Source organism: Anopheles coluzzii, chromosome 2 (assembly GCF_943734685.1).
Source record: "Anopheles coluzzii chromosome 2, AcolN3, whole genome shotgun sequence".
Classification (NCBI taxonomy): domain Eukaryota; kingdom Metazoa; phylum Arthropoda; class Insecta; order Diptera; family Culicidae; genus Anopheles; species Anopheles coluzzii.
This window is the reverse complement of record NC_064670.1, coordinates 109268524-109290151: the sequence shown is the minus strand read 5'-3', so window position 1 is coordinate 109290151 and position 21628 is coordinate 109268524. Positions and strand designations below refer to the sequence as shown.

Sequence of the window (21628 nt, the reverse complement as noted above, 5' to 3'; positions counted from 1 at the left end):
TCAAATGAACTGTGATATCTTGAGTGTACGGCTGAACATCTTGTTGTGGACAGACCGCTGCCTCATCCTGAGGGCTCACTGTTGACAGCAGGGCTGTCATCCTGTGACGTCCTCAGTGAGGATCGCGGCGCGAGAAGGACCAGCCGTCCTCTCCCCGCATTGCGTGTTATTGTGTGGTATTATTCAACAATTGTAAACGGTTGAACATATACCAAAGATAGTAATAAAATACATGTTCTGTTTGTGCCGTACATCACCGTCACAATGTTAGATTTGTGCGGACACAACACATCTCTGCTTATCAACAAATAATTTTGATAAGCTTCGCAGCACTATAGGTGGGTAATTCAGATTCATACATCTGAATAAATCTCCATAGTGATTCGATAAAATTGTATCTTAAATTCTAACATTGGGGCCCTTTCCGTTTTAAGTTCGTAGGCTGAAATTTCAGCCTGTCAGCTGTTTGCATTGTATAGCAGTTTTCGAGCAGCTATCTAAGTCTGTATATTATACAGGTGGGATAATATCAAGGTGTATGAATTTAGAAGGTTGATTTTTATCGCTTCTGTTTCTGAATGAAGATTTTAAGAGTGTTTTGTGTATTCGTCAAGACTCCAGAAAGCTTGTTTGAACAAAAGTTTTCACCCATCCTGTCAAAAAGTGATATTCAAATATGGTTTTAAAAACATACTATGAGACAACCTGGACTACATACACTTTGATTCTAGATTCCATCAACTGATCTCTTTAACCGTAGCAATAGACGATGCGCAATCTCAGATTGCGCATATATTTATCTGTCAAACGGATCGGTTTGATATATTTATCTGTCAAAAAATATTTATATATCTCGGACATATAATCTTGAAAATTTATGCGCAATCTTGGCGCAATCTGAAATTGTATGGAAATGACATTTATAGCTCAGGGTTGGCTTCGCGAAATGACATATGTTTTGATAAAACGAATATATGCGCAATCTGAGATTGCGCATCGTGTATTAATACGGTAATGCACCTTGGGATAAATGTAAACACCACCTTGTTTTGCCATTTTTCGAGCAGGTACTCGAATCTAATTCTAGCTTTGAGGCTAGAATAATCTAGACTGAAAATTGCAAGCTAGTTTTTTGTGTGGTTTTGTATGGAGTGTTTACATGATTTCAGCCTCCAACTGTCAAACTCCATACAAAAAACTGACTAGAATCGTGAAGGGCCCCATTTATGAATTTTCAAAGATTCATGACATTCATTCATTAATTGATCTCTGAAAATTCTTGAACTTCTAAAAAAATCAAGAATCCTCGGGTACTCATGAAATTTATGTCTAGAAATATAAGAGTATCTAAAGATTTCTTTCCTATTTAGTCTCTTTACTACACTACGCTACACTTACACGGTTAGAATCGATCTTTTTGTAATTAGAAGGGTTTGGAATTAATCTGAAGACTGGGGGATACTTTTACGATTTGTCTATGGTTAATCCCATGATAGCGGCAACATGTTTGATAACGATATGCGAAACTGTGAAACTTGAGTCTATGACTCAGGCACACACTCTCAATGTGTCAACATCGTTTGCCCTGTCTGATTGTGCTCAATAAAGTATACGATAGTTAAAGGCATACTATACTATGTACACTAATGCACAGTGATACTCAGTCAAATTACTGTAGTAATGGTTGAGCAAGGGTTGTGTTATGTATGTTCGTCCGAAAACCACAGCTGTAGCCAGTGCTGCAAAATATCATGAGTATCACGAGATTTTCAGATTCACCAACGAAAACAAAGAAACATATCCATGGTAGCTTGATGATCATTGCTGATACTCAATGAAAGTGTGTCATGACATGCCGAATACGACATGCCTGTGCTTGGGTCAACCGCGATACTCTGACTGACAAGCTTAGCTTAATGAAGGCGCAAGCATAATCATGATTTTTTCTAGCTGTGAACAGTGCTGCCAAATGCCACTGTTTCAATCATCAACACTCATGAAACGAAGCTCAAATCAGATCACGTACACAACTGAGATGATCAGTGACGATGCTCAAACAGTTGGAGAATCAATCACATGCTTGGTGACATTTAGTTTAGCACCCAACTCTTGGTCACTCACTTGGTCACGACATTTTTGTCGGCGATAATCACGACATTCTTGGAATATACTTGGCGCCTGGGCTCTAGCAACAAAATGAGCATGCTTTCTCCCTCTATCTCTTTTGATTATCTGTCGGGTCAAACAGAGCGAGAAAACATGCTCATTTTGTTTCTGGGAACCACTCGCACGCAATGCATATCTCCCGTGACCATCGCGATGATCACCGACTGAAAATGTCGCGACCAAGTGATTGAACACGAGTTGGTTGCACACAATCAGCCGTACCGGCGAACTCGTTCGACGAGAAACATTCGTCGCTCATGAGTGGACAGGGTTGTACCACTAGGTTGGCCGGTACAAAATCTATACGGTTTTCTAATTTTTGATCTAGAGGGCTATGAAATGAGTGAAAATGAGCGTCGTGGCGAACGTTCCCAGGAACGAACAAGTTCGCCGGTACGGCTGAATGTCACCAAGCATGCGATGGTCGCACCAACTGTTTGAGGCTCGCCTCTGATCTTCGCAGTAGAGCTTGTGACGCTGAGATGATTTTGTTTCGGCCAGAATTTGTCATGACTATGTCAGTGACATTTTGCAAAATTGATCACCGCAAAAAAAAGTCGTGATATAGTGACTGACCAAGCGATGGTCGCAAACATGTCATGAGCATGTATTAGTCACACCAATCGTTCTGAGTATCACCTCTGATTATCACAATTGAGTACGTGACGCTGATATAGATTTTGTTTCAGTCAGATTTTTTTTATAACATTGACAGTGACATTTTGCAGCACTGGCTGTAGCTATACAAATTTGGTATATTCAGTTGATACCGTCTTAAACCAACGAAATGTATACCCATTAGCTAAAAGAATCGTTTTTTGAAACTTTCTTCCCTTAGTCACTGCGTTAGTTACACCTCGCTGTAACGGATGCGTGTGATCCTCCAACTCTCCTTTTTTACATTCTTTCCCGTTCGATCCGTCCTCACCCTCCGTCGCACACGGGATGGTTCAGGCGATCGCCTCCTCTTGTGTGTTTCCTCTGTGGTAGTCCTTCCAATAGATAGACTTCCCGTACTGTGCTTTCCTTCTTTGCACCTGCTTGTTTCTTTGTTTTTCTCCATGTAAAGTCGACTACTGCAAGATTGTTAGCTCTGCTTTGTATTGTACTTATGATTGATGTTGTACCTCTATATTAATATTACCATCCTGTACATAAAATAACTAAACATGGCTCGTCTCGTGGTCCCGTCGTCAACTCGCACGATAGCCTCATTTAATCATTTTTAACGTAAAAAATGGTGTTGCGAATGGAAAATATAAAGTATGGAAGTCTAGAGCATGTGCATAAGGCTTTACTGAGACAGTTATTAGATTTAAATCGAACATGGCCATGATTAAGTGATTAAGAAACGTCTCTAACCGTGCGCCCAGGCACGCAGCAAAAATGTTTCGCGACGTGAAGCGTAAAGCCAATATCGATTGAATTCGATGAGAAGTTCGTACAAAACCCATCTGTTTCACGGCGAAAATTTTAACGACATGCCTTGCGGGTGGTTTTTTGACACTCTGTTCCCTTGATTCCATTAGCATTTCTTTCTGGTGTCAGTTTACAGATAAATTGCTTTTGTTTAAAAGAAAACGAAACCATTCTCAAATTAGTACACGTTCCCACACATTCTTATTTTGTTTTATTCATTCCTAACTCATTTAACGCTACATCCGATGACGATCACCAGTCCCTTGGCCAGCTAACACGTGGATGGAAGACACATTCCGTAGTTTATGGTGCGGCCGTCGTGGTGCGCAATTTGCGCGTAATTGGCTTGCAGGTGGTGCGCGTGGTTTGCGCAAACGCCACAGAAATGAGACTCACGACGAGCAGGATGATGGCAACCAGCTTCATGGTTTAGTGCGTTATGTGTCGACGATGTTAGAGAGGCAACAAACGAGTCCACACCGGGAGCGATCAATAGCAGAACTAAACCGCGCGGCCACTAAAACGATCAGCTAAATATGGTTAAAAAAGAACATATCACATTCTACTCCCTTTCCCAGCCAAGTGAACCAAATTCTGGCCGAACCGGCTGTACAAATAAATCGCTGCGATACGTGTGTTTGTGTGTGTCCCCACCGTCAAAGCAGAATACGCTTGAAGGTTGTATTAAAATGAGGATTTTTGGTGCTTTTTTCGTCGCCAAAATCGTGCAAAGATCCAATGGAAAGATTTTAGGAGTGTTTTTGCATTGCGTTATTAATTGTGTCCTAATTAAGCGAATAAACGATTGGCTCCTGCTAACAGTACAGGAGCATTGCACAACACACGTAAAATTAGACATTAACTCCAAGGTCTTAGAGACATTCAGTTCCCTTACAACGTTTGCACAACCGCATTGTACACAAACAAAAAGCTGGAGAACGGCATCTGTATACACAGTTACCATTTCCAAACGCTTTGTGTGTCTGTCTACAAAACAAGACCATCTACGGATAAAACGAATATTCTTCTCGTGTAGAGAGTTGTCTAATCACATTTCTTTCATACATTCCGAGAATGACGCGTCGCGAAAGGGCTTGAATGTATAATAGAAAAAAAAAAGAATTTTGTTGGATTTATTGCTTGCTTGTTTGCTTGTTTGATTTGCTAGCTCGGTCGGCGGTTTGTATTCACGATATTACATTTCACACAATAGTTTCGGGATAGCTTTAATAAATATTTACCGCGTGCCGTTCCGAGTAAGCCAAGGTACAACAACAGGCACACACAATATAAATATGGGGTACACTTTCAAACAAAGCAATAAACGTTCTACAGCGCTGTTAATATTGCGTTCAACTAGACAGCACTAAGTACGGAACATAACGAATAGCTGAATATACACTTGATGTATGAACACCGAACAACATCAGGTTCATATTTACATGTTCATGCCCTTTAACGGTGGAACATTACTACAAAATATGTAAGTGTGACCGATTAACAGCAATAGGCGCAAAGAAAGAAAGAACGAACTAATTTTACTACAAAACTAGCTTAAACGCTAAACAACAAACGGACATTTACCTACAGGCGGGCTAAAGGAAATGCAACGGTACGGGATGTTCCGAGGTTCACGGAGGCGCGGACGGTTTGCTTAAGTGTAGTTAAGCAACGAAAACGACTCCACATTGCAGAGTGTGTGTGTGTTGCTCCGTTGCACATTGAATGTGTATAGCGCGAAGACTTTCTCGCCAAATTACCTTCTATACGGGACGAGACTAGACAAACTAACACTATTAAAAGGGATGCGGCGTCTTCCAGGTTGGCCACCATCATTCCTTCCTTGGGATAAGGGAATGAGTGAAAAAGACAAGAAAACGGAGACACTAAACCCCTCCTCCGCCAGCAGTCCGTTGGCCATTCATTTTGGCTGCTTTAGCTTCGTCTATCAGTCGAGCCGCCAGTGCTTTGTAGCGTTCGTACTTGACGCGATACATTTCCGCTTCCTCACGGGTAGCCTAAAAAGGGACACGGTAGAAAGGGGGGGGGGGGGGGGATATTAACATTCTGTTCCTTCCCCTGCAAGTGTTACTTCGCCCACTTACGTCATTATCTGTCTGCAAACCGACGTCCGCTTTGTTGGCCGATTTTCCCCTCATTTGCACGGCATGGTGGTAGATCTGGGCGTACCGATTTTCGGCCTCCTTCAGCTGTTGCTTCAGCTGGATACATTCATTCTGGAGCCGCCAAAAGCATTAAATAAAACATACATTAAAACATATAAATATATTACAAGTGCAATACTCTCTCTCACCTGTACGGTACGGTTCACGTTCGTGCTTTCGTTCTCCTTCTCCGCGAGTCCCGCACTCAGGCTGCTGATCTTGTCATTCCGTATCCGGCACAGGTGCTTCATCGTTTGGTACTTTTCGTTCAGCCGCTCGTACTGCTCCTGCTGCTCCTCGCAGCGTTTCTGCAGTGCCGTCAGTTCCGCGCTGGCCGCTGCGTCACCAGCGCCCACCGCCACCGAAGTATTCCTGCCGGTGGACACAATCGACACGGAAACGGCCGTCGTCGTGCTGGGACTGTCGGTGGTCGGCTGGTACGCCTGGACCGCCTTATCGCAGCGCGCATTCTGCTGCCGACTGTGCCGCATACACTGGGTACAGTGGCGTTTGCGATCCTTGCGCTCCTGATCTAGCTGCTCAAGCACTTCGCGCAGTTCCTGCTCGATCTGTGACTTTTCACGGTGCTGCTCCTCCAGTTTGCGGCGCATTTCCGCGATTTCGTTCTTGAGCGGATTGGCGGACGATAGCAGCTTCTGCGTGTTGAGCTGACAGTCCTTGAGCGTAAGCTTGTTGCGCATTTCCTTGATCTTTTCGTTCATCTCCGAGCAGGCACAGTCAGCGGCTACATTTTTGGAGTGTAAGAAAGCAAAGAAACAACCGATTAGTGGAAAATTCCCGCACAAAAAATAAGATACAACCACTCACAGGTAGGATCCGTCATGGTGGACACTTCCTTGCTGTTAAACAGCAGCCCCCGCCGGTCGTCATGCGTGCTCTGGCGGCGGTTCTTGCGCTCCTTGTCCGTCGTTTTGCGCAGCTCGTCCACCTCCTTCGCCAGTGACTGATGCTTGAAGCGCAGCTGATCGAACGCCCGCTCGAGCGACCGTTTCTGGTGCACCGTTTCCTCCCGCACCTTCTCCGCGTCCTGCACCTGCTTCTGGAGGTGGCTTATTTCCTCCACCTTCTCGTTGAAGCTCGACTCGTGCCGCATGCTGGACATTTCGTCGCGCAGCTTCGCAATCTCACCCTCCAGCCGCTCCAGCTCATCGACCCGTTCCTGCAGCTGCCGGGCCCGCAGTCCGTCCAGCTGGCGCACCTCATTGAGCTGCTTGAGCAGATCCTCGTTTTCACGCCGCAGCGCCTGCACCACCCGCCCATCGCCGAGCGACGGCCGACCGGTGGCCATGAAGCTTTCCAGCTCCTTGCGCTTCTCGTCCAGCTCGCGGCGCAGTCCGGCGGATACGGCGCGCTCCTGCTCGTACCGCTCGTTCGCCAGCTTGTGATCGAGGCTCTCCAGATCGCTCTTCAGATCGCGCAGCTCGCGCTCCAGCACGTCCCGTACGCTGGACGATTCTTCAATGTCCGCCTCGAGACGCAACCGTGCCGCCAGACTCTCCTCCAGCGCTGCTTTCGTGTCGCGCAGCTCATCCCGTACTTGGTCGTGTTGCTTTTCCACGTCCGTCAGCTTCGCCTCCGCCACCGTGAGCGCCTGTTTCAGTGCAGCCAGTGCAGCATCTTGCTCCTGCCGCTCCTGCACAAGCGTATCGATCGTTTTCCGCTGTGATGCTTCATTACTATCGACCTGCTCCTCCAGATTAACGATCTTGGCGGAAAGTTCCTGCACCGCGATCGTAAGATCGTTGTTCTCCTTGCGCATCTCGTCCAGTGCACTTTCCTTTTGCTGCTGGAGCGATTCCAGTTCGGCCGTGTGGCGCTCTTTCTCCGTCAGCTCCACTCGCAGTCTGTCCGTTGCTTCCTGCAACCGCTGCTTCTCATCCTCCAGGGCGGTGATAGCGTGACGCAATCGTTCCGTTTCCTCTTTCACCGCCTCCGACCGTTCCCTGTCGGTCTGCTCAATCTCATCCCGGCGCCGTTTCTCCTCCAGCAGCTCCGTCCGTACCATCTCCAGCTCGGCCCGCACGGTGGCAAGATCGCGCTCCAGCTGTGTCACCAACCGTTCCGACTCGTCGCGACAGGAGCGCAGCTTGAGCAGCTCCTCCGCATCGGCGCTGGTCCTTTCCTGCTGGCTCTTTTCCCCTTCCAGCTGCTCCCTAAGCAGTGCCTCGTTTTCATTCATCAGCTGACTCACGTTTCCCTGCAGTGAATCGAGCTCGTGCTGAAGGGCGGCAGCCTTCGCTTCCAACTCGCGCTTTACCCCGTTCTGCTGCTCCACCAGCCGGATCTGCTCCGCGCGGAGTGCATCCAGCTCGGTTATGTAGCGCAGCATTTCCACCTCGCGCTCCTCGAGCTGACCTTGAAGCGCCTGCTGGCGGGAGTGGCACTCGGAATGTTCTCGCTCGACGGTGGCCTTGTCGGCGCTTACTTGTTCCACCATTTGCTTCAGCAGTTCTATCTCCTGGTCGAGCTGCTGCCGCGCGCTGTTGTACGATTCGTGCTCAGTCTTTTGCTCTTCTGCCAAGGCTTCACACTTTGCCCGTGCCGTCTCCAGCTCGGACGTGATTATTGCAAGCTCTGCTTCCTTTTCTGCTAATCGTTGTTCCAGCGTATCTTTGCATTTCGTCAACGCTTGCACACATTGCGCCTGATCTTCGCGATCTCCATGCTGTTGTTTTACCAGTTTACTATTGTCTTCTTTTATCTTGGCTAGCGCAGTGTTTGCCATTTCTAGCTGCTTTTCTATCTCCTTGCGAGCTTCTTCATGGCTTTGCTGTTCTTCCTTTTGTTTTCCAGCAATCGCAGACAGTTCCGATCGAGAGCATTCCAGCTCCTGCTCCACCTCTTCAATGCGTTTTTGAAGCTCTGCAACGGTTTGTGCAGCTTTTAGCAGCTCTTCTCGAACCTTTGCTTCCTCGGCCGCAATTGCGTCTTTCTCTTCGGTCAGCTGTGCGAGGGCTTTCCTTGCGCAATCCAATTCCTCCTGCGCCTGTTTTAGCGAGCTTTCAAAAGATTCGCCTTGTTTCGCCTCACGTTCAGTCAGTGCTGCAATTTCTCCTTCATAATCACACACCTTCTGTTGCAGTTCGTGGATGCGTGCTTCCTCCGATGCTTGCTTCTGACGCAAAACGGCCAGTTGCTCCTGTAGGGTGGATTCCTTTTCCGTTTGAATTTGTACCAAATTGGTCTGGCTGTTCTTTTCCTCTCGCAACTGGTGCAGGGAAGCTTGCAGCTCTTCCATTCTTAGCTGCAGCTCGCCGATCTCCTTCACTAAGCCTTGCTTTTCCGCTTCCCATTGTTGGAACCGTTCATTTTGTTCGCTCTCTGCAGCGTCCAACTTGTTTTTAAACACTTCAAGCTCTACCTCGAGCTGTACAACACGCCCGTCGGCTTCATCCTTCAGCTGCTGCAACCGTTGCAAATCTTCTCGCGCCTTTTGATCACTCGCTGCGCCCGCTAGCTGTTGCTCCTTTTGCAACTGGACCAGCTGTGCCGAAAGTCGACTATTTTCTGTAGCAAGCAGCTCCTTTTCCACACTCTGTTCACCGATCGACGTTTCTAGCTTTACAATTTCTTGTTTCAATCGGTCGATTTCTTCATTTACTGTCGCTACTTCCGCTTGTTTTGCCGCCTGAACGGTTTCTAGCTCCTTCATCGTCTCCTTCTGCTTCGTAATGGCCTCTTCCAGACGAATCTTCACTTCATCTCGCTCCACGGACAGCTGTTCCTTCTCGGCAACGATCGTCTCCACCTGAGAAGCGTGACTCTCTATGGAAGCTTTAAGCGCGCTAACCTCTTCACGCAACGAATCACACACACGCTGCAGCGCTTCTCGTTCGGCGTTTGCTTTTTCGAGCGATTCACGCAACGGTCCCATTTCACGTTCAAGCTCTTCCCGCCGCTGGACGTCCTTTTCATTCGCCAGTGCCGTCTGTTTCGCCTCTTCGAACTGCTTGCGAAGGTCTTCATTGTCCTGCATCTGGTCCATCAGCTGCGTCGACAGCTCGTCGTACTCGGTCGTTTGTGCCGCAAACTTTTCCCTCCACTGGGCAATCTCCTTCTCCAGCCGCTCGATGGACGTTTGCCCACCGTCAAGCTTCGATTTCAGCTCACCCAGCTGCACATCGCTCGCTTCCTGCAGGGCACGCTTTTCCTGCTCCAGCGCGCGAATGGTTTCTTCCAGCTGCTCGACAATTTTGACCAACTCCTGGATGGTTTTTTCCTCCCCCATCAGGGTCGCATTACCGTCGAGCATGGTAGCGTTTCCGTTTCCATCGAGAACGGATTGTCCCATCGTTGTGTCGTTGAAGCCATTCGATTGAGCTGTATGTTCCTGCTCTCCGCCATCTGGCGACAGCAGCAACAGCTTGCGCAACGAGTTTACCAGCGCGGACTGGGGAAAGTCACCGGACAATGTTTGGTAATGCTGCAAAACGGCCTGCTTTACAATCTCCAACTTCCGGTGCTGCTCGAGGTTGGAGGATTTTAGCTGCTCGAGCTGCTTGTTACATTCTTCCAGCTGTAGGGTAAATTCATAGTTTTGCTAAAACACAAAACAAAAACCCAGGATTAGACATTGCAAAATTCCCAACATTGCACAACACAACACTTACCATCTCCAACCGTTTCATTTCTTCGCGCTTTTGGTCCAGTTTGAAACTATCGCCGCCGTTGGATGTTGCGCCGTTGTTGCGCGCTTCCTGCAGCGATTCGATCAGCTCCTTCTCGCGAGCCTCCGACCGCTGCCGGTAGCGCTCGTACTCGAACTCGATGCCGGTGTGCTGGTTCCGGTGCAGTTCCGCCTCCCGTACCGCTGCCTGGCGCTCCTTGACCGCCAGGGCGAGATCGTTTTCCGCCTTGCTCACCGTTGCCATTTGGCCCTTCAGTTCAACTTCTAGCTGGGCGCATCTGGAAGGCACGTGAACAAATAGGGGCATTTGTCATTAGAAGAAAGGTAATCATAGCGCACGCACGCACAATAAAGCGTTCCATTTCATTGCACATGTTGCGTTGTTTGTTTATTTCTTTGGGCAATTTTGGATCGATTCGTTTCATTTGTCAACTCAAATTTGCGTTTCACATGCTTGTATGAATCTCAAAACATGATTAAAAGCGAATAATGAAAATCATAAATGAATAAAAAATAATTAAAACACGAAAAGCACACTTTTTTAACTGTGTTCTGTTTTAGGCAAATATAAACGTTGTACGTGAGGGTTAGAATATTCAATCCAATCACATCGATACGACCAATTATCACCTCCACTCAGTGGTGTACCTTGCCAATCTTTGATCACCTTGCATTCAATTGGCACGGTTCATTATCAGTTTAGCAATCGAAAAAGAATAAAAACCGCTGAGCATCGACTACTGCAACAGCCCGCACGGTGGTTCGTGAGCAAAGTGCCGGAGGGGGAAAAAGGGTTGTACAAAGCAAATGAAGCATTACGTGGGGAGGAGAAGGCAGGCGGCGGTTGTTGATATGTTTTGAGGCGTAACAAATACAACGAACAATCAAATCATGGGGACAATCTTTGCTTCGATCGGGCCCGAACAGTGCTCTGTGCCCCATAAAGCTATGCAAATGATACTTACCGTTCCTCCAGCTGTTCCAACCGCTGCTCCTTCTTTTCGAGATCGTGTTTCAGTTCCGACAGCTCACCCGTGCGCTTGTCAAGCTCCTTCTTCAGGTGTTGCGTTTCGACCGAGTTTTCTAGCTTGGTGAACTCCTGAAGCTCGAGCAGTTCCTGTTCCAGCTCCCGGCACCTGGGTGTGGAAAAAAATAAAATAAAATTAAATAACACAGTTTGAATACAATACAGCAGCGAAATATCAATTCAAGGAAGGTTACACAAGCGGAAACTGCTGGATTGATGGGATGGATCAGATGGGATTTACGGGACATTGCCGACCGTTGACCCCTAAGACATGCCGCCGTGATGTAACGAAACAGTCACTTCATGATCGAAATGAATAGGTCGGTCTCTCCCTCTCTTTAAAACGCGGAAGAGAAATAAACAATAAACTCACGAGACATCTATCGTCCGTTCGTGCTTACAGATAGCTTTTTTTATGAACACGCACCGCAGAATGTTGCCTTCCGAAGGTCCGAAAATTAATCGCACCGCGTCGTTCCACTCCACAGGTACATCAACAACAAACTGCTCCCATATACGCCCGAGAACGGGCAAAAAACTGGACCTCTCCCCCCCCTTCGGTGCGATGCGATGAACGTGTTTGAGTGCGATTCCGTTTGTGAATGTTTGTGTCAACGCATTCCGCATTCTTCTACGTCGGGATCGGTGTCTAACGTCTTTGGACGTGGTTGCGATTGGGCAGCAGGGCGACTGCAAAAGACGCAACGTGTCGTAGCAGAGAGAGAGAAAGAGAGAGCCGAAACCAAATAAATCACCTTTTCTTTTATCTATCGTGACGACACTGCTGCACCAGTGTACTGTGCGTGGGTGGACGGGTGTCGATAATAGATCACAGGGCGGCTCGCGATAATAGTGCCTCTTCGTGTTGATGTGTTATCGTTTTTCATTCGAAAATCACCCCAAAAGAAAGATATTTCTAATTAGAAATTCTCTTCCAAGTAATCCGTAAGAAACCTTTCGATGGAAACCACTTCGCTTCGTGCCTGGTGTGGCATATTCGGCATTCGATTACGAATAAATCACCACTAAACTCACCATCTGCACCCCCCGACAGCGACAAGACAGCAACACTTCACGGATTGTTGTGTGCTCCGAAACGATGCAAGCACACACACACACCCCTACTGCGCGGCACGACCTTCTTGCTCTTCGCGTATGTCCCTCTCAAAATAAACAAAAGATCCCTTTCTCGATCTACCACCCTCTCGCCTTTGGGGGGTTGCACGCGCCGCACGCTGAGAGTGGAAATCGCGTTCGCCGCTTGCTCTGCCCCGCGCGATACTGTTTATTCGTCTCCGCGTTGCTAACGAAACGCGCGCGGGCATCTCACTGCCACTGAGGATCGAAATGCAGCGAGAGAGAGAGAAAGAGATTGACGAGGTGAGTGTAGTTGTTTTTCTCTCTCACCTGGTACGGGAAGCATGAGAAATGCAATAGTGCAACTTGCAGTTGGAAAGGTTCACGCAATGGCCGTTACGAATGGCGCAGATTAATTAATTCTTAAGATAAGCCTACACAACTTAGTTGAATAGAAATGAATAGGTTGGAGCACATACACACATCAAAGATATGTAAAACGAAAAGGCACTGCTGCACCAAGCTAATTAAATTGCAGTGCGTTCAACGCGTCGTCTTCGATACGCAGCTAGCTAAAATTAGTTTCATCGTCTCGTGACTTGTTTTGGAAAATACATCACAAAAAAACAACGGTTCTAATCCCTCAAACTCAGTTGATTCTTAGCAAATAAACAGCATGGCGTTGAGGAAATTGTGTCGGACGCGTAGTGGTGTGGCGTATTTTTAGAGACGCGTAAACCATTTCTCCATACCGCGATGCCATGTACGCCGCGTACGTACTAACGCACTCTACTGTACCGGGTTGGCCAGAATTGCTCACAGCCAAACACGCGTACCGGCCGACCGACCGTGGTGGCTTGGGGCGATGCGGTTAACAAACGGTTAGGGATATTATTTTAAACACTGGATCTATTTCAAGCCACACGACACGTCGGTACAAGATGGTGTGCGCACAATATGAGCCCCACCCAGGCAGATGATGTTTGATGACGGTTTGCCGAGATTTACATCGGGCATGTCGTTGCTTTCCCTAAAATAAACAAATTTCCCATTGATTTTCGTTCCCTTCCGCTTGTAATAAAACAGCACGATTTCCCTTGGCGCAGCAGCAACTGCGCGTAATGAAATATGTGCCCTTTGCTAGGTCGAGGTCATCGCAACCAGCGTGTGACGCGGAATCGGCAAGACTTACCGCTGCTCGAAGTTAAACTGCGGTGGTGAATCACCGGTCGATGAGCGGCGCGTTCTCCGCAAGCTTTTCGGCGTGTGCAGCTCCCGCTCCATCGTCGACAGGGGCGATACGGAGGCGGACCCGAAGCTAATCTGCTCGCCCGGCACAAACTCATCGCCATAGGACGAGAACGGATTGAGCAAACCGTTCGGCGAGGTCGAGCGTACCCGCCGTGCCAGCAGATCCTGATGGTCCAGCAGCTCGCGGTACTGAATGTTCGGCTCGTCCTCCCCGATGAGGGCGAGCGTGGCGGCGAACCCATCGCTCGCACGAATATCGCCCGACCTCGTCGCCACGTAGTCCTCGTCGGCCGACATCGAACGGATCGCTATCTGGGGTGTAGCCCCGTTCATGGTCACGAGGTACTGGCCACCGTTCGTCACCGCAGGAGGTGGTCCCATCAGCGTTCGACCGCCTTCGCCCATCAAATCCGGCGTTGGACGGTGACCAGGGGCTAGCCGTGGTATCTCCGTCGTCGATGGGCACCAGGTGCGGCGCCGGGCATTGTCCGCCAGCGACTGTTGCGCCTGGTTCGAGTTGATGAACTGATTCGTGCGCAGCGTGATCGCGTTCTGCAGCTCCATCGTTTTGATTTTGCTGTTTTTGTTCTGCTCCGAGCGGAGCTCACTCTGCAGGCGCTTGATTTCCCGCTCGAGCCGCTTCATCATGGCGGCGTCGGTCAGGATCTCGTTCACTTTCGGCTTGTTGCGGATGTTTTTGGCCCGCATCGCAAAGCTCAGCGTGTAGTACGTTTCGTCCACCACGGCGGGCGTTATGTTGCAGATCATCGACGTGACCGCATTGCCACCGAGCGACGCTTGCAGTATTCGCGTCAGCTTTGAGTCGCGATAGTTGATGAACTGTTTGTCCGAGTTTTCGCTCAGCTTCTGTATCACGCAGCTCAGCGACAGGAGGCTTTTGTTGATGCACACGCCCTCCTTAAACCGTGAGCCTGTCGCGCCGGTTTGATCCGCCCGCTCGCTGCCGGCCAAATCGACCAAATTCAAGATGCCGATCTGAACCGCCTCATTGTCCATGCCGCCGTCAACGCCGTTGGCCGGGCCGATGACACGCGATTCGATCGTAATGCGGAAGATGGTGTGCGATCGGCTGGACCGTTCGTTCATGTTCGTTTCGCCAATCTTGCGCGCCTTGTTGCCGTCGTCCACGTGCTGGATGATCTGCTCCGCACAGTTCGTGATGCATTCCTTCGAGTTGACCGACACGTCGCCGCACTGGTTTTCCACTATCTTCAGGTTCGTGTTGGCCGTGTTGAGCAGATCGTGTATCTTCTCGTTGTAAATCTCGATAAACCCGACGCGGATCAGAAACTGGCGCTCCTTGATCCTTTTGATCTGCTCGAAAATTTCCCGCGCCGTCAGCGGCACCACACCCGGTTCCCGATCGTTCCCGATCATGGTGTACGTTTTGCCGGACGATGTTTGGCCGTACGCAAATATCGTCCCGTTGATACCGTTCAGCGCGGACAGTATAACGGGCCGGCACACGGTGTCGAAAAGCTGGCGGGTGGGGACCGTTTCATCGAAAATATGATCTGTGCGGAGAGGTTTGGGAAAGGGGAAAAGAGGATGAAAACCCGGCACTGAAACAACGTCATTCTTGTGAATGGAAAATGGCTTACCGAATACAAACGGATCGCCATTGCCATCGATCGTTGCGATTATATTATCCCGGATGCGCCATTGTGATACAAGTTTGTTTTCCCGCTCTCTTTTGATGAGCGGTCGTACCTTGATCGAAACCTTCACATTATCAGACATGGTTTACTTTAGTGCCGACCACCGGTGATGGGTCGAAATGTCGTGAGGTAATCCCTCACAGAAACCTATCTGTCCACACTTCTATATTATGACGGTGCATTGACCTGAAAACAAAACCAAGAGAGGAGAACCATCAAGCAACCGCCGCTTTGTTTGCCTTGAAGCTGCTACACCGTGGCCATTTTATGGCTCGAAACGCAAACACACACAATTTGCATTTTCGAACAGCAAACGGTAAAGTATTTAAGTTTCAATGAATCACAAATAAACTAAACGAATGTAACCAGCCACAGTTTGTACACAGCGTCTGTTGAAGAACTTAACGCTCTTTTGCGATCCACCAACTAAACAACAAGCGGAAGCATTCTCATGCAAATTTCACATTTCACACGAGCTTACCACAAATAATAACAATTCACAATTCACAATTCAATACACGCAATTTTAGTTTCAATTTCACATAAACAACTGCCAAAGCACAGCACAAATCTACGCCGGTAGCGAATGTCCACAGTACCCGATGCAAAAGCGTTGAAGAACCGATAGAAAAGTTGAGAATTGAATTGAAATTGAACGGCAAACGATCAGTGCGAGAGCAAGAAAATTGTGCAAAACGATCCGTTTTCAAGATAATATCGTTCCAACGGCATAAGGTGAATAGATAGGAAAAATCGTGGTCCGTTCAGATATTTTTCAAAAAACCTTGTTTATTGCTTTTAAAATTATTTGATTATTTTAAATCTACTCGTTTTAGTGGTTTTGAAGTTCACATAAGTATAATATGTAGTGCAATTGTCCAAAAACTGTATTCCAACAAGATTAATAGATAGAAACACACGGTGTTTTGGCAAGACAAAACAAAGCTGTTGATGGAAATGAGACATTCAGAAATATTTCAATTTATTTATGACTGTTTTTCCATAAAAAAGTATGAGGAAAATAATGAAATTTAATGTACTTTTGTGAAAATAAACAATTCCACCCGTTTGCTGTCAAATCGATTGTGCGAGCAGGATCGATACAGTTTCCCGCGCCACCTAACCCATCGCATACCTTGGTTCGCACCGAGCCGCCATATTGGAAATTTGCGCGAGACATTTTTTCAGCCGTCATCCGTGTCTGAGCAAATCGCAACTCGTTCCAAGCGAGAAGTTGTGCCCGCATCGTCGAAGCGAAAGAAAAGCGCCCGGTGGTTGTTCCCCACTTTTTGCCTCAGGTAATTGCTACGCTCAATTCTTTCTGACCGTGCTGCAAAAAACGAGCAGCTGTCCGTGTGTGTGTGCACTATTTTCTTCATTTTTGGGATAGAAACAGGAACAAGAGGATAATCGGGGGCGATTTAGGAAAAAAGTTCATGCGGGACGATGAGCGGTGTGTGGTGGTGTGAAATCGAACATGGTGGGAGAAGAGTTCTTACGTACTACTTGGTGGATGGTGGTGGGGGGAAGGGAGCAGTGCTGCCCCGGTACGAGTAGTTGTGGTCCGGGAGGGGCAACGTAAAATTGTGCTAACTGTGCAGATTGCGGAAAAAGTCTGTCCGTGTGACCCTGCTCTCCCCCGCCTCCGTCACCCAATCTGACAGCTAGCCCTTGCTGTCTCGGCCCTGGGCTTTCCTGCTGAGGGAATGATGGACAGAAAAATTACATAATTTGTGCCCAAATGTAAAGAAGGTCCGGAAATGACCTTGTGTGCACTGTTGCAAGCACCAAGGGATCAATAATTGATACGCCATCACCATTATGGATCCATAATCATGAATACCTTAATCAGTGAAAATGATTCAGTTTGTTGCTATGATTATGTAAGTTTACCTTGAGCGCAGTGCCAACCCGATCAAAACTTTCTGCACGGGGCGATAAAAAGGGTTGGCAAAGGGGGTGCAGCGATGAAACCGATTCCACACCACCTCCAGGCTTTGGGGTTAATTTTGGCAAATGGGAAGCAAAAAAAAAACATTACAGCTACCATGCACGGTGCATGAATGGTTTAAAAAAAGCAAATATTTAGGACAACAATGGCGGAGATGATAACGGCCATCCCGGCGTTCCACGGAAGAATCAACCAACGTCGAAAACGTCGCTCCTCTCAAAACGGTTGACGGTGTCTACCTGTTCCGCGGTGTGCTCTCAAGTAACGAATGTCCCTTTTGGGGGGTCCAAGAGTTACTTCCCAAACCGCGCGAGCTCGCGCTTTCACGCACTGGAATGCATACGGATTATACTGTTGGAGAGAGAGAGTGAGGGAGTTAAACACACAATGTTCCGGGTGGAAGGAAGGGTCCGGCCGCCCGTTCAAACGAAAGGACCCTTTCCATCCCTCCCGGACAGTTGCATATAGAGTGCAAATGCAACGCGCTCGGCCAAAACTCCCTAATGTTCTACGACTCTAGCTCTGAAAATCCCGAGAGTAATTATTTGCTGTTTTCTTAACCATATTCGAAGAAAAATTCACGTCTCAGTAAATATTTTTCAGGCCAACCTGTCTAATAAAGCACGTGAGCCGTACACACAGACAGAGAGATAGGGGTGCGAGACAGAAATACAGAGAGCGAGACAGAGAGATTAGGAGAGGCGCCAGGAGTGCAGACTCTCCTTGTGCGCATCCAGCACGCCCAGCCGATCGCAGCAACCAAAGGCGGCTCCTCCTCGTCAGCCCGGCGGGTCCAGCAAATTTGGGCGCTAGCAAAGCCGGAATCACCGAACCGACAAGCGCGCACACAGGCAAAGAGTAATGTAGTTTTTAAATACCTTTAAAATCCTACCTCTATCCTACTATCTAACTCTGTAGAAAAAAAAACAACAACAATTACATTATATGCACCACTCACGCTCACACACTGTATTTGACGGTAAAGTAAATCGAAATCCTGTTCCAAAAACGCACGCGTTCGTGTGAGGCGCATATCAAGCCAGTTAAGGGCAACAAAACAAAACAAAAAAACTGCAATCACTCTCTAGATTTTGCCTCACCATGCTTGCCGCCACACTATTCTCCCGCGAGGAACCAGTGTTGCCGGGAAGGCAAATCTAGAGAGTTGGACTGCATCGGTTTTGAAATGTGCAGGAACGGCTTTCCCTACTACCCTCTCTGGGCGTGCCCAGAGCGCGGTCTAGGGAGAGTTGAAGCGAGCGAAATTGCGATCGCTTACACTTTCCATTCTGTAACTGGCGCTTATCGGTAGTGTACGCTACTCTTCCAGGCTTCCGTCCGCTCTCCCCCCCCGCAAACTCTCCAAGATGCTGGAGGAGGAGGAAGAAACTGCCCCACGAGGCGGCGACGACAACGGTCAAGGCCAACAGGCGGACCAACATCATCAGCCCACGCAGAAGCAGTCCAGCCGCGAAGGCGATCGTGAGCGTAGTGGTCACTATTCCTCGAGCTCGAGTCGCATCGCGAGCAGCCGGTACGAGGACGATTACTCGCATCGTTCGAACCGCGATCGAGACCGGGACCGGGACCGGGACCGGGAGCGAAGCCACCGCGACCGGGATTATCATCGCGATCGGAACCGTGATCGCGAGTACGGTGGCCGGTATCGGGACCATTACCGGGACCATCGGGAAGATCAGTATCGGCGCGATAGGCGAAGCAGTCGCAGTCGGTCGCGGTCGAAAGAATCGCGCTCGCGGGACCGTGATCGTGAACGTGACCGCGAACGTAATCGTTCGCATCGGGATGATCGTAGCTCGCGCGATGGTCCCAGCTCTCGACCGGAGCGGACAGCGCAGGACCGTCTGTCGGCGGAAATTGAGCAGGAGCTGGCAAACCTGCGCAGACAGCATGATATGAAGGAAGCATTAAAGCGACAGCAGCAGCAGCAGCAACAACAAAGCGCAGGTGCGTCCAGCAATGGAGACGACAGTCAGGATGATTCCAAACCCTCCGGCAGAGTTGTTGGTGAACGTAGACCGACTACAGGTAGTAGCTCTGGTGCTGGTACACATTCCGGACATTACGAAAAGCAGCACTCGTCAAGCTTTATGCCGCAAATCGATCCCGGCCAGCCGGTCGAATACGTGCCGGAGATTCAAACCGAGGAAGAGCGCATCGAGTTTCAGCGCAAAATGCAGGAAAAGCTGCAGCAACATCTCGCCGCCGAGGGAAAGCTCTACCCACCGCCCTCGAAACCGCAGCGTGACGTGCCCGCTCCCGTTACCGTGACCGGTTTCGCGAACGATGGTTCATTTTTGGAGATGTTTAAAAAGCTCCAGCAACAGCAAAGCGCCGTCCCTGGCAGTAGCGGTGGCGCCACCCCAGCAATGGCAGCAATGCCCCACCCACATCATCACCTGTCAACCGGCATTCCGGCAGCCAATCCCACCCCAGTGAAACCGATGATGGTGGTTCCAACCGCTGCCGCGCTACCAAGGATGCCGCTGGTCGGTCAGCAACCGGCGGCAGTGGGAGCGTTCAAACTGCTCCCAACCGTTGCGGCCGCCGCCGCGGTCGTCCCACCGCAGATCGTGAAACCGTCGACGATTGAGAAGGAACCACCGCCGCCACCGCTTCCCGTCTTTGGGCGGCGGCGTGGTGGCAAGATTCTTAAAACCGGAATGGTGAAGAAGGTGCGGCCGATCGAGGAGTCCGCCGTGGATGCGCCAAACGACGCGTGGACTCTTTACCTGCAGGAGGTGAAGAAGTACAAGAGTGCTTCGTGTGATGCGGACTCCAAGACGCGACCATTGGTCAAATAATTGGATAAATGGGAGACAGAGAGAGAAAGAGGGAGTGTATTCAGTTTCCGTTTCTTTCCACCCTTATTTCCCCGTTGGAAAGGAAATTGTATTTTTTATTTATAAAACTAACCTTTTTTGTGTGATGAGTGTACCGGAAGGGATAAATGAGAATCTTTCACATGCCACCCTCATTTTTTTTTGGGTGTCAATTGTGATTTATTGGGATTTGGCAGGAAATTTTATACCTTTTCTGTACTGGAAAAGGTATGATGAGCCCATAACCCCGGTATATTATGTACATAATAAGTTATCAGTGTCGGTGAATCTTCATTTTCACCCTTTTCTATTTCAAGTTTGCTGTATGGGATTCTTATAAACCAGATTTTTACCATGCGTAGCGGGAAATACGTCTGCAATTAATGGTCATTTAGTAGCAGAGTGGGTACAGAGAAGCAGGGAAAAATCCATAATTTGTGGATAGGAAATAGAGCGCACACGGACGGACTGGTCAACATTTATTTAAGTCCCCATCTGAAACCCCCGGGATCTTTCCGTGGGGGTGTGGTGGGTGTTTGCACAACAAGCGCACACACACACAACACACTCAACCCCAAAATTAAGCTGACGATATTTTCTCTGGAATTTAGTGCTTTTTCGCGTGTGTCCTACCGACCGAGACCTACCCCGTACCAGCGAGAAGATGGCGTACGAACCGAAGACGGCCCCATTCGATCCCCGCTTCCCCAACCAGAACCAGACCAAGCACTGCTACCAGAGCTATCTGGATTTCCACCGCTGCGAGAAGGTCAAGGGCGAGGGCGACCAGGTATGCAAGTACTTCAAGAACGTCTTCTCGTCGATGTGCCCCAACTCGTGGGTTGAGAAGTGGGACAGCCAGCGCGAGGAGGGCACCTTTGCCGGCCACATCTAAGGCATCCAAGCGAACCGGGAGAGGGAGAGAGAGAGTGCGCGCTGATGTTTGGTGCAACGATGTCGTCGCTCTCCCGGGATCCCTTTTTGCATACACCCTTTGCTAGTAAACCATCAGAAGTAACAGAAAATTGAAATTCAACCTACTACTACTGCTACCACCAGCAATACAAATCCGGAAGAAGAATGTTGTGTCGCGTGCGCAACGTTGCCATCCGTCACGATCCACGTGGCGCGGGGCACGCGATGAAATTGAAATAAAACCATTATTAAACAGAGAGAACATAACCCTGTATCGTTAACCACGGGAGCCTTATTTGGAGTGCTTTATATTCGTATGGAGGAGTATAATTTGAAAGAAATCTTTAGTAGTTCCATTTAATCCAACTCTGCTTGATAGTGGATCAATTTAAATGATCTCAATCTCCAACTCAAACTAAAATTATCGTAGAATTTCTAGAAAGTAGGCTATGGAATTGTATCAAGTTATGCCCGGAGTTTGATGTCA

At 48.6% G+C, this 21628-nt stretch overlaps 4 protein-coding genes across 5 annotated transcripts in view; 2 read left to right on the top strand and 2 right to left on the bottom strand.

Moving 5' to 3' along the window:
• Nucleotides 1-21628, bottom strand: part of LOC120953004 (uncharacterized) — a 218831-nt gene that overhangs the window by 102854 nt on the left and 94349 nt on the right. The gene's annotated exons all lie outside the window — the stretch shown is intronic.
• On the bottom strand, nt 4680-16047 carry LOC120948135 (centromere-associated protein E). Its single transcript, XM_040364142.2, has 9 exons — nt 15914-16047; nt 15376-15618; nt 13695-15288; nt 11364-11534; nt 10382-10676; nt 6579-10311; nt 5900-6495; nt 5691-5822; nt 4680-5603 (listed from the first exon to the last, which is right to left on the bottom strand). The coding sequence occupies exons 2-9, from the start codon at nt 15512-15514 to the stop codon at nt 5472-5474; spliced, it is 6792 nt and encodes a 2263-aa protein (XP_040220076.2). The 5' UTR covers nt 15515-15618; nt 15914-16047; the 3' UTR covers nt 4680-5471.
• Nucleotides 16596-21422, top strand: LOC120949446 (cytochrome c oxidase subunit 6B1). The gene is made up of 2 exons (XM_040366754.2): nt 16596-16730; nt 20838-21422. The coding sequence occupies exon 2, from the start codon at nt 20891-20893 to the stop codon at nt 21119-21121; it is 231 nt and encodes a 76-aa protein (XP_040222688.2). The 5' UTR covers nt 16596-16730; nt 20838-20890; the 3' UTR covers nt 21122-21422.
• LOC120949445 (uncharacterized) lies at nt 16737-20831 on the top strand. Of its 2 annotated transcripts, XM_049607048.1 has the most exons (3): nt 16737-17920; nt 17987-18241; nt 18714-20831. In XM_049607048.1, the coding sequence occupies exon 3, from the start codon at nt 18751-18753 to the stop codon at nt 20206-20208; it is 1458 nt and encodes a 485-aa protein (XP_049463005.1). In that variant the 5' UTR covers nt 16737-17920; nt 17987-18241; nt 18714-18750; the 3' UTR covers nt 20209-20831. The 2 variants fall into 2 exon arrangements, with proteins under 2 accessions (XP_049463005.1, XP_040222687.2); XM_040366753.2 differs by having other exon boundaries at nt 16737-18241.

Coding starts and splice junctions, on each gene's coding strand:
- LOC120948135 (XM_040364142.2), bottom strand. CDS start 15,514: ATGTCTGATAATGTGAAGGTTTCGATCAAGGTACGACCGCTCATCAAA. Junction 11,535..13,694: donor CAGTTTAACTTCGAGCAGCG/GTAAGTCTTGCC, acceptor TTCCACACCCAG/GTGCCGGGAGCTGGAACAGG. Junction 6,496..6,578: donor CACCATGACGGATCCTACCT/GTGAGTGGTTGT, acceptor CCAAAAATGTAG/CCGCTGACTGTGCCTGCTCG.
- LOC120949445 (XM_049607048.1), top strand. CDS start 18,751: ATGCTGGAGGAGGAGGAAGAAACTGCCCCACGAGGCGGCGACGACAAC.
- LOC120949446 (XM_040366754.2), top strand. CDS start 20,891: ATGGCGTACGAACCGAAGACGGCCCCATTCGATCCCCGCTTCCCCAAC.